This window comes from Macrotis lagotis, chromosome 7 (assembly GCF_037893015.1).
Source record: "Macrotis lagotis isolate mMagLag1 chromosome 7, bilby.v1.9.chrom.fasta, whole genome shotgun sequence".
Taxonomy (NCBI): Eukaryota; Metazoa; Chordata; class Mammalia; order Peramelemorphia; family Peramelidae; genus Macrotis; species Macrotis lagotis.
The window spans coordinates 96,695,645-96,707,832 of NC_133664.1; the positions used below are offsets into that span (position 1 = coordinate 96,695,645).

Consider the following 12,188-nt stretch of genomic DNA (forward strand, 5'->3'; position numbering starts at 1 on the left):
TAGGCCAAATGGAAAAAGCTTTTAAAAAAAGGCAAATGAGGAGAAGAATGCCTTAAAAAGCAGAATTGGCCATCTGTAAAAGGAGATAAAAAAAGTTCCCTGAAAAAATAACTCCTTCAAATGCAGAATGGAACTAAAGGAAGCTGATGACTTTGTGAGGAAATAAGGAAGAAATAAAACTCTTCCAAAAAAGTCAAAAATTAGAAGAAAAGGTGAAATATCTCATTGGAAAAGCAACTGACCTGAAAAACAGATCCAGGAGAAATAATTTTAAAATTATTGGGCTACCTTCAAGTCATGACCTGGAAAAGAACCTAGACTTCATTTTTTCAGGAAACAATACAGCAAAATTACCCTGAGATCCTAGAAGCAGAGGGTAAAATAGAAATTGAGGGGATTCACTGGTCACCTCATGAAAGAGATCCCGAAAGAAAAACTTCCAGGAATATTACAGCCAAATTCCAAAACTCCCAAGTCAAAGAAAAAATACTAAAAGCTGCTAGAAACAAACAATTCAACTACTGTGGTTCTATAGTCAGAATTACACAGGATCTGGCAGCATCTACATTAAGGGATCATAGGGCTTGGAATATGATATTTTGGAAGGCAAAAATCTTGGTTACAACTGAGAATCAACTACCCAGCAAAACTGAACATCCTCTTTCAGGGGAAAAGATAGACTTTCAATGAAACAGGGGACTTTCAAACTTTCCTACTGAAACAACCAGAGCTGAACAGAAAGTTTGATCTTCAAGTACAGGACTGTGGTGAACCACAGAGGGGGTGAACAAGAAGGACTAACTATGAGGAACTTAGTGATGTTGAACTGTTTGTATTCCTGTATGGGAAAAAGATATTGATAACTTATATGAACTTTCTCATTTATAAGAGCTGTTAGAAGGAGCATATATAGACAGGAAACAGGAAGGAGTGGAATATAATGGTATAAATAGTAAAAAAAAGGTGGAGTCAATGGGTGATAAAGGAAAGTACTGGGAGGAAGAGAAAGGAGAGGAAGAAGGGGTTAAGCTATTTCACAGAAGAGTCAAAAAAAAGCCTTTTTAATGGACTGGAATGGGGGATGAGTGAGCCTTCATTCTCATCAGAAATGGCTCAGAGAGGAAATAACATACACACTTAATAAGGTATAGAAATCTATCTTACCCTAGAGAAAAATGAGAGGAAAGGGATGGGATAAGGGCGAATGGGGGGACGGAAGGGGGGGGAATAGGAGATAGAAAAGAGGGAAGATAGTGGGAGAGGGTACTCAGATACAACACACTTTTGGACAGGGACAGGATGAAAGGACAGAATAAATGAGAGTGGGGAAGAATAGAGGAATAGAGTGGAGGGAAATACAGCTAGTAATAGCAACTGTGGGAAAAATATTGAAGCAATTTCTCTGGTGGATTTATGATAAAGAAGGCAACTCAGCCCTGAGACAGAGTCACTGAAATCTGAAGTACATTCTTTTCTCTCTCACTATTCTTGAGGTTTCTCATCTTCTTGTGTGTGTGTGTGGGGGGGGTATGTTTACTCTTATAACAAGATTATTATAATAATATAAAATAAACCAAAAACATATTCTACTAATTGGGAAAAAAAGAATGAAGGACAAACATTATTAACTTAGGTCTTTGAGTTTAAACTCAAACAAAAACTAAGCTACCATATTTGTTTGCTTCTGTATGCTGTGTACCTAATTGTTCCACTGATTGACTTCATTGTTTTTAAACCAGTACAAAATAATTTTAATGATTATTGTTTTATAGTATAACTTAAGATCTAAAACTAATAGAATTCATTCTTTCCCATTCCTTTTTACATTTCTTTAACAAATGATTATCTTGTAATTCTTGGTCTTTTGTTCTTTTATATGAATTTCACTGTAAAATTGTTATTTTTATTATATTGTTTCAATGTCCCCATAATAATTCTCCAATTATTTAGGTCTCTATTTCTGCAAAGGGTTTTCAGATGTCTATTATTTACCTTATAAAGAAAGGTTATTTTATTCCTATGCTTTCTTTTTCTTAAATGAAAACAGGTGTTGAATTTTATCAAAAGCCTTTTCAGAATTTATTGATCATGTATTTTTTAAATTTATATAATTAATTTTTATTATATTTATTATCTTCCTTATGCTGAACCAACCCTACATCCCTGGTATAAATCCAAGCTAATAATTTTGTATAATTTTTCTAATATGTTGGTGTAGTCTATTACTAATAATTAATCTAAATTTTTTGTGTCATTGTTCAGCAGGAATATTGTTTCATAATTTTCTTTCTCTAATTTGTCTTTACCTGATCTAGTTATGAAGATTATATTTGTTCTAGAGTAAGATAATGGAAAGATTCCTTCTGTTATTATTATTGAAAATAGTACATGTAATTTTGGAATAACTTTTCTTTGAATGTCTGATAAAATTTACTTGTATAATAATCTGTTCATGGGAGTTTTTTTCTTTAGGAGTCTATGGCTTATTTTATATCCTTATGTGATGCTGGGTTTTTTAAATTCCTTATTTTGTTTAGTCATTTTATATTTTAAGTATTCATCCATTTCCTCTAAATTATTTTCTGTATTAGCATGTAACTGAGCAAGACAGTTATCAGTTTTATTTTCTCTTCAACTGTTGTGAATTCTCCTTTTCAATTTTTAATATAAACAATTTGGTTTTCTCTTTTTTAAAAATTAGATTATTTCAACAGTTATAAAAACTAGCTCCCAGTCTTAGTTTTAATGGCTTTTATACTTTTGGTTTTTATTAATATCTTCTTTAATATTCAGAATTTCTTCTTTGTTGCTTGGTAAAGTAATCCCAAGAGACAAGAGTATTGAAAGAAACAAAGAATGTGACTGCTGAGTTGCTGTAGGCAACTGCTAAGGAAAAAAAGGAAAACATGAGAGGTACTAAAAGATTGGAGATAAATGAATATGACATCTTTTTTATAAAAGATAATTAGGTAGACACTTGAAGTTAAAAGCCAGTGACCTTGATTTCAACTCCTGGAAAGATTCTTGAACATATTATTAAGAACATGTTTTTTGAGTATTTAGGAAAGAGAGAGCATTCAGGAAAAGTCAGTATGTTCATCAAGTATAGTTTATGACAAGCTAACCATTCATTCTTTAATTAGACTGACAGGTAGGTCATAGGAATACACAGTCACAATCTAGGTGGATTTGAACAAGGCATTTGATAAGTCTCTCTCACAAAAGTCTGGTGGAAAAAACAAAAAAGATGTGGCTCAAATGATAATTAGGCAGATTCAAAACTGGAAGAATGGAATAACCATGACCAGAGTGTAGTACATAATGGAACATGATCACCATGGATTGATGTCTCTAAAGATGTGTCCCAGAGAGGCAGCTAGGTGGCGTAGTGGATAAAGCACCGGCCTTGGAGTCAGGAGTACCTGGGTTCAAATCCAGTCTCAGACACTTAATTACCTAGCTGTGTGGCCTTGGGCAAGCCACTTAACCCCATTGCCTTGCAAAATCCTTAAAAAAAAAGATGCATCCCAGGGAATCTATCCTTGAGGCTATACTGTTGGAAAAAAACTTTATCAGCAATTGGAAGGCAGAGATGGTATTCTTATACAATTTATTACATCAAGTTGAAAGCAATAACCAACATTGGCCAGTAGCATCAAGTTCCAAAATATATCAACTAGGCAGAATGGTAAGTGGAATCTAATAAGATGAAGTTCAATAAGAATAAATGTAAAGGTCTACATTTGTGTTTAAAAAAAATCAAGTGTGCAGGTGTAGGAAACAAAGCAATAGATGGACAGGAATTCATGTGAAAAGACCTATGGATTTTAATCAACTGCAATCTCAGTAAAAATCAATGGTGTGTGATGTACATATCAGTCAAAAAGAGCATACCAGCAACCCATCCTGGATTCAGGGATCCTTATTCCCAGAAATGAAATTTATTAGATGCAAAAAAAGAAAACTTTGGTATTCATTGAGAAGAAAAAAGATATGTTTAACTTCATTGCTTTAAACTGCATTGATAAAGTATAATGTACAGAACGATTAGAGGCTTGTTGCTGCCTTGGGCAGACCACATCCAAAATAGTGTTTGGTTCTGAGAATCACATTTTAAAAGAGACTGTATTTGAGATAAATGCTAGATTTAGACACAAATGCTCAGATTTGAGTCTAAAACCCATCTTTTCTACTCACTACCAGTGTGACCTTGTACAAGTCACTTCACCTTTGGCCCTCATCTGTAAAATAAGGAGGCTAGAGTAGATGACTCCTCAGCCTCAGTGGTCCCATCAGTAAAATGGGTGATAAAAGTACCACCCACCTCACAGGACTGTTGTGAGAACTAAATGATAGAAATCAAGGACTTTGAAAACATCAGTTATTATACAAATGCTAACTAGCTCTTATCACCATCATCAGCACCAACTACTTTAAAGTAGCTAGTTCTAGCCATTCCTCCTCTTGTGCTCCCTGGTATAGTCCTTGCCCCACACTTAGAATTCTTTCTCTGCTTTATTCCTCTGTAACTTCTCTTTGTGGAAGGTTTTTTCCATCCATCTACATCACCAGGTTCAGATCCTAACTTCTATTTGTCCAGGTAACTCTCCTCTTAAGGAGTTCAATACTTAATCTGGCTCTCAAAAGTTATGGTTTACTTTCATATTTGAGAATTCCAAAATAAATAAATAAATATATATATATTTATATATACTTATATATAAATATAGATAAATAGATCTAGATATATATTTTGATGTTCCTTTGAACACTCTGGTCTTTAAGTTCATCAATTTCCATGACTTACATATTTTTTTACCTGGATTTCTTAAAAATTTGCTTTAATTTTCATAATAAACATTTTTTGCTCTCTCCCTCCCACTCTCTTATAAAAGAAAAACAAAACCCTTATAACAAACACCCAATCATAATCTCCAAACTGTGGATAATCTAAAGGGTAACATGATGGTTTAAAACATATCTTGGCATATTATTAAATATCACCTGCATGCAAGAAGGGTTATAAAAGTTATCAAGAAGGAAATATATGATGGCAAAGGAAATGGGCTACTCAAATAGGAAGTGTTACAATACCAGATAGAGGCCCAGAGAGCTGCACCAGTACACCATGTTAAACAGCCTCTCCTTACGTACTAGGGGATTCTTTAGGGAGGATAAATGGAAGAATGAATGTCAACTGGAGTAGCCAAACTGATAAGATCATGGATGTGCTAAAATAATGACACATATTCCAAAAGAACAGAAGTTCCTTGAGGACAGGTACTATTTCATTTGTCTTTGTATTTCCACAATGTAGAACAGTATTCACACATAGCAGGTACTTAATAAATCTTTGTAAAATATTTGTTGAAATGACATACAAAATTCTTTTTATAATTCTAGTCTCCTCATATTCCCATATCTACTACTCTGTAGATGCTATTGTCTCATTTCTAGAGTTTACTCTTTTTTGCCACAAGGCTTAATAGAAAAAGCAATGGAGTCAAACATATTATTGTTAAAATCTTCCCTGTTTTCTTCTCAATGAATACCACAGTTTTCCTTTTGCATCTAACACATTTCGTTTCTGGGAATAAGAATCCCTGAATCCCGGATGGATTACTGGTATCCAAACTAGATCAGGATTAAGTGCTTCTCAGTCACAATTTTTGACTGATTACTTCCATGCTGGTTCCCTGTTCCTGTTTCTCTTAATAGTCACTGTTAAGAACATGGAAACAAATAATTTCTTCAAAGATGTGATTATAATTTATAATTTTCCATCACTGTTTCCTAACCTGTTTATTCACCTTTTTAACATTAAGAAAATTTTTTTCTAGTTAATGTACCATATTTCAATACTGTAAACCTTAATTTCAATCCTAAAATCTTTCAGATTGGGCTGTCCTCCTTTAAACAATAAGCAGTTTAGAAACCCTATCCCAAAACTTCTAGATGGGTCTATGCTTTGGTAATCTTAGGGAACTTAATAGGATATAACAGGAGGAAAAGGTATGGGATCTATCACCTAAGTCATATTAAGTGGGAGTCAGAGTCAGAGAGGCTATGAGCCTCTGCCCCAATGACTTCTTGGGTTTATAGATTTAGAACTAGAAAGGACCTCTGAGGTACAGAGAAAGAGGAAAAGAAGGAAGGAAATAAGTATTTATTAAGTGTCTACTAAATAATCAATAAGCACTGTCCTGAGCACTTTATAAAGAGTTATCTCATTTGATTCTCACAATATCCTTGTGAGGTCAGTGTGTGGTTTTTATCATCATTTTACAGTTAAAGAAACTGAGGCAAACAAAAGTGACTAGTGACTGAGGCAGGATTTGAATTCAGGTTTTCCTAATTCCAAGTTCAGCACTCTTTCCCCTTTGTTAATTTACTAACCACTAACTACTGAGTAAATTTCATAAATGTAAAAAAAATGTAAATTTAATTGAAAGTCAACCCAAACAAAAAATTAAAGGATGCATATATGTCCAAATTAGTCAAAAAGCAACTTATAATATTCTTGGATTTTTTGAGAGTATTCCCAAGAAATTTTAGGTAGGGCCTCCAAATTAGAGTCAGAAAAAAAGTAACTTGAAAGGTCATCTAAGGAGCATCATTACTCAGGGACTTTTGTTCATAAATTTGAGAGAACCCTATATGGATAAAGATCCTAAAAGCCTTATTCTGGTTAAAGAGAACAAAAGCTGAATCCCCTCCTTTTCAAATGTTGCTATCTAGGTGCATCTTAAACCTTTCTAGGTTTATTTTATATTATTCCCTTTTCTACAGTCTGTATTTCAGTCAAATTCACTTCCTCACTAATTCCCCAAAACAGAATCATCTATCTCTCTGCATCTTTACTGAGGATACTCCCCCATTTATCGATTGCCCTCCCTCTTACCCCTTTACCTTTCTTCTAGACTTGGTTCAAATCCCCTCCTAGACAAAGCCTGTCCTGATCCACCCAGCTGTCAGTATTCTCTCTTCCCTTACTTCTCTGTACTATATATCAGATTTCCCCCAAAAGATTTATAATCATTATGATTTCATTTTTATCTTTATGTACACAATGCATTGAACTTGGTAGACTTATAACTTAACTTGGTAAGTTAAGTGCTTTTCTTTTTGCATCACCCCAGTGTATTCTGGGGACAAGATTATCAGGTACTGGCAGATGATTTAGAACAATGGGAACTTATGAAATCTCCCAGTCCTTTCCCCTACTCACCTCTGGTGATACAGAAACAAGGCAGAATTAAGTTGACTGATCTTTCCAGGATGACTCCCATAAAGTTCTTTGTAAAGGTACCCTAACTATATTTCTTTGGTCAGAATACCACCCCACTTTAGACACAATTTATTTGGTGTTTAGTTCTTTCAGGTTCTCAGAAAATTAGCTGCAGATGATTCTTTCCTTCATCACCCTTTAAAACTTAAATCTTTAAAGACTTCATAGACACATAACATTAGGGAAAAGAACTAGTACACTGCCACTGAGTCTAGCAGTGAGCATATTTGGAAATGGATTATAGGCCTCACACTGTAACATCAGAGAGTTTTTTTATTGCGAATTAATTGAGCTATTCAGAGGTTGATGTGGTGCCCTTACAGCATTATTTCTGACATGTGATTCTTTACAATAGAATTCTTAGGGTCAAACTTAAGAGTTGGAAGGGACTTCAGAAGTCATCCAGTCCAATTCCCTCATTCTACAGATCAGGAAACTTTAGCCCAGGAAGTTAAGTGACTTTTTCCAGGTTTTATAGATAGTAAGTTAAGATTCAAAAGCAGCTGATTCCAAATCCAGACTATTTTACCATCTTTTGTTTTGCAAGAAGCTGGTGATAGAAAATATGGAGCACCACAGTTAATGCAAGCTAACTGATCATCATTTAATTACTTTTTTTCCCCCAGGGAAAGAAACCTTATAGTAATTTACTTTCAAAGGCTCGAAACAAATGTTCCTTAGTTTGTTTGGTTTTTTTATATTTTACCTGCTAAATTTTTATTTTTTATTTATTTTCAATTAATGAACATTTAAAAAGAAAAACAAAATCCTTGTTACAGAAAATATGCAGTCAACCAAAACAAATTTCTGTCTGACATATTTACTAAAACATGTCTCAATCTCCACTCTGAATCTATCTCCTCTCTGTTAGGGAATTAACCTATTCAATCTTTCAACTAACTGTGTCAAGTTCAAAGAGGTTTATTGTAATTTCTCTTCTCTGCTTTTCCCCAGCCAACTGACAGCAAAAATGATTCAGAGTTGGGGAGAAAAGGATAAGCCATCAGACTTAGTATTTTGAAGGGCTTCCCCAATTTGAGACTCTAAAACTCAAAACGGACACTAGCAAAGGCCACAGAACATTTGTGAGATAAACACATTTAATTACTTCACAATTCCCTTAGTTTAGTATTTTTTTTAACAATAAAAAACTGAAATGGAAAAGTTCAATTACATGAACACCCCTTACTAGTACAAGATTTCATTTTAACTTGTAGTCACAGAAATGATGTTATTACCTTTGGGATATCTCCTTTAATACCGGGGGGAAGCCGGAGGATCCAGAAATTCCTATTTCGCAGTAGGTTCTCCATATTTTCTAGTCTCCGCTGCAGTAGTCCATATTCTTGGAGCAGGGTCCCCAATACAGCCCATTTTCCCTCCAGCTGGTTCCCAAGGTCCGCCATTGTTTTTTCACAGTTGTTCAGCTTACTCTCGGCTGCTCCTGTCCTCCCTTCCAGATGCAGAAGCCGTCGGCTGTGCACCTCCACCTTTCTCTCTACAGCCTGCACTGCTGCCACAACTGTCCATAGGGAGATGGCTGCCGTCTGCAGGTGGGCCTCGCTTGGCAGTGGGAGGGACTGCAGTGAAGTAGTACACTCTGATTCCCATTCTGGAATCTGTTTGCCAAGAGAAAAAGAATATGGCAGTGAGCACTAGGTGAAGTACTGGTTCAAAACCAACTCTGTGAACTCTCCTTTCATTGCAAGTTCAGATAAAACCCTCATTTGAATATAAGATTTACATTTGAATGTACTTGGGGATAACAGGACCATAATTGGGATGAATTTAGGATAACTAAGCAAAATGGGAAATAGAGTCCATAGGTATCATCTTGTATACTCAGGAGATTCAAGTCATTATTACCTCATTTGTACCTATCTTATTTGTACCTAGCTTATACCATGACAGAATGTGCCCCCCCCCACCATTCCCCTTGGTTCAATGTCCTCTAAGGAAGACCCTAATAGTTAAAAGGTCAGAGGTAAATGCAATGAGGCCTTCACAACTCAAGTCTCCATTGACAGACTTAAGACTATTTAAAGAATAAAGGAACTAGGAATGTTTAGTTTGGATGAAGCTGACAATGATAATAACATACTTTTGAAAATTACAAAGCACTTCACAACAATTCTATAAAGTTGGTAGTACATGTCACATTTAGTTTTCAGGTAAGAAAACAGAATCAGAGAAGACAGTCATATTCAAATATATAAACCTTCTAGTTTAAATATTTTATTTTTTTTGAGTTTTACAATTTTTCACCCATTCTTGCTTCCCTCCCCTCACTCCCCACAGAAGGTAGTCTTTACATTGTTACAATGGTATATATTGATCTAAGTTGAATGTGATGAGAGAGAAATCATATCCTTAAGGAAAAATAAGTATGAGATAGCAAAAAAAGTATAAAAGATAGCAAAATTACATAACTGTTTTTTTTCTAAATTAAAGGTAATAGTCCTTGTTCTTTGTTCAAACTCCACAGTTCTTTATGTGGATACAGATGCTATTCTCCATTGCAAACAGCCCCAAATTGTCCCTGATTGTTGCACTGATGGAATGAGCAAGTCCATCAAGGTTGATCATCATCCCCATGTTGCTGTTAGCGTATACAATTAAACCTTCTACTTTAAAATGGAGCACTTTTTTTTTGAAAATTTAAAAAGCATTTTACATACATTGTCTCATTTGATCTTTATGATGAATAACCAAGTAGATCTCTCAATCATAGCTCATTTTATAAAATCAGAGAAGAGGCCTGCCCAAAGTCAAATAAGTCAAGAATGAAAACTAATTCTGGATTCAAACTTTTTTTTTTAGGTCCTTGCCATTGTCATCAATTTCTTTGATCTTTGGGGGAGGGAGGTACAGATCTTAGAGTGGTATCAAAGGGTATACATAGTTTAATAGCTTTTGAGGCACAGTTCCAAATTAGCTTTGGAATGGTTGGACCATTCCACAGGTCCATCAATAATGCATTAATTTACTTGTTTTCCCATAGCCCCTCTAGTAATTATCCTTTTCATTTTCTGTCAGTTTTTTCAATCTGACAAGTATGAGGTGTTGCCTCAGAATTAGATTAAATTCATTTCTCAGTTATTTACAGTATTTTTTCTATATGGCTATTGATAGCTTGAATTTCTTCCACAAAAATTTGACTATTCATTCATATCTTTTGTCAATTTATCAATGGGAAATACTGCATTATGCCTCAAAGGAAAATGGATACACTGTGAGGTAGCTAGCTATAAGGAGAGAGTATGCTCCAGGCCTGTGGGTAGACAAATACAAAGGCAGGTAGACAGAGATGTAGTATTGTGTGTAAAGCACAAAGAGAGGGTCAATATGACTATATTACAGAGAGCAAAAGGCAGAACAAGCTCCCATGAGGCTGGAAAAACCAAATTGTTTAGGGCTTTATAAACTAGCCAGAAGCATTTATATTTTATCCTAGAGCAAAGGTTCTTAATCTTTTTTGAGTCCTCAACAACAAAAAAAAATTTTTTGTGTCCTCTTGAAATCTAGTAAAACCTATGCAACCCTTCTAAAAAGAATTTAAATGAATAAATGAATTTAAATGAATAAAATAAATTACACAAAATTAGAAAATAAACTGTATTGAAATACAGTTATAGAAATATTTTTAAAAGGTCATGGATCCCTTCCACAAACAGAGTGAAATAAGCAGAATCAAGGAAACAATTAATGTACAATTACTACAACAATTTAAAAGTAAAGAATTAAAAAGAAAACCAAAGTGAATGTTGCAAAATCATAAGGAACAAACATGGCTCAAAAGAAGAGATATGAAGATACTCATTTCCTACCCCATTTGCAGAAATCCTCAAATATTGGACACTATACATATTCTCACATTTTTTTCTATGTTCTGATCATACTTTTTTCTTCTATGAAATGGAGAGTCCAAAGCCTGGAATCAGAAAAAGTTGAGTTCAAGTCTGGCCTCAGACACTGAGTAGCTGTGTGTCCTTAGGCAAGTCACTTAATCTCTGTTTGCTTTGGTTTTCCCATTTGTAAAGTGGGGATAACAGCACCTATCTTCCAAGGTTGCTATGAAGATCAAATGAGATATTTGTTAAGTGTTTAGCATAGTGCCTGAAATATTAAATTATGCTTATTCCTTCCCCCACTTGGCCTTTAGAAATTTATTATTTGTTGTATGGGATGGTTCTTTGAGAGAAGAGAGAAGGATACTATATATTGATATAAAAATAAATTGACATATTAAAAAATTTTTAAGTTCATGTATCCCAAGTTAAGAACCTCTGTCCTAGCCAACAGGAAGCCCATATAGGTGGTTGAGATGCATGATCAGTTAGGTATTAAAAGAAAATTACATTAGCAGTACTATTCATCGGGCAACTAACTAAATATATGGCTTGAAGGAGAAACCAGGAAAACACTTATATTAAGAACCTGAGACAATAAAAGGTTGATAGTGTCTTTGACAAGAATGGCAAAGTTTGGAAGGAGGGAGGGGTGAAAAATAATGAATTTAGTTTTGAACATTTCAAGTTTGAAATCTCTCTGGGACACCCAGAGAGTCCAACAGATAATTAATGCTATAGGACTAAAGCCCAAAGGAGAGACTAGAGTTAGATAGATATATCTGTGAGTTATCTGCTTAAAGATGCCAACTAAATCCAAGCAAGCTGACATGGCCATTCAAAGAGTATAGAGGACCTAGGGAGCACTCATGGTAATATGAACCAGCAAAGAAGTCTACAAAGGAGCAGGAAGATAGGTAAAAGGAGAACCAAGAGAGGGTAATGTTCCCTTCCAGAAAGGAAAAGGTGGTTAAATGTCAAATGCAACAGAAAACTTGAGAAAGATGAGGGATAAAACCATGAGATTTGACAATTAAGAAAGAGATCACTGA

The 12,188-nt window shown here is 34.7% G+C and overlaps 1 protein-coding gene across 1 annotated transcript in view; it reads right to left on the reverse strand.

Moving 5' to 3' along the window:
- The window catches only part of ZNF398 (zinc finger protein 398), a 36,471-nt gene that overhangs the window by 18,460 nt on the left and 5,823 nt on the right, over positions 1 to 12,188 (reverse strand). Inside the window, exon 2 of the mRNA XM_074193449.1 lies at positions 8,527 to 8,907. Within this exon, the coding sequence (XP_074049550.1) occupies positions 8,527 to 8,907 (381 nt within the window). The remainder of the gene's footprint in view (positions 1 to 8,526; positions 8,908 to 12,188) is intronic.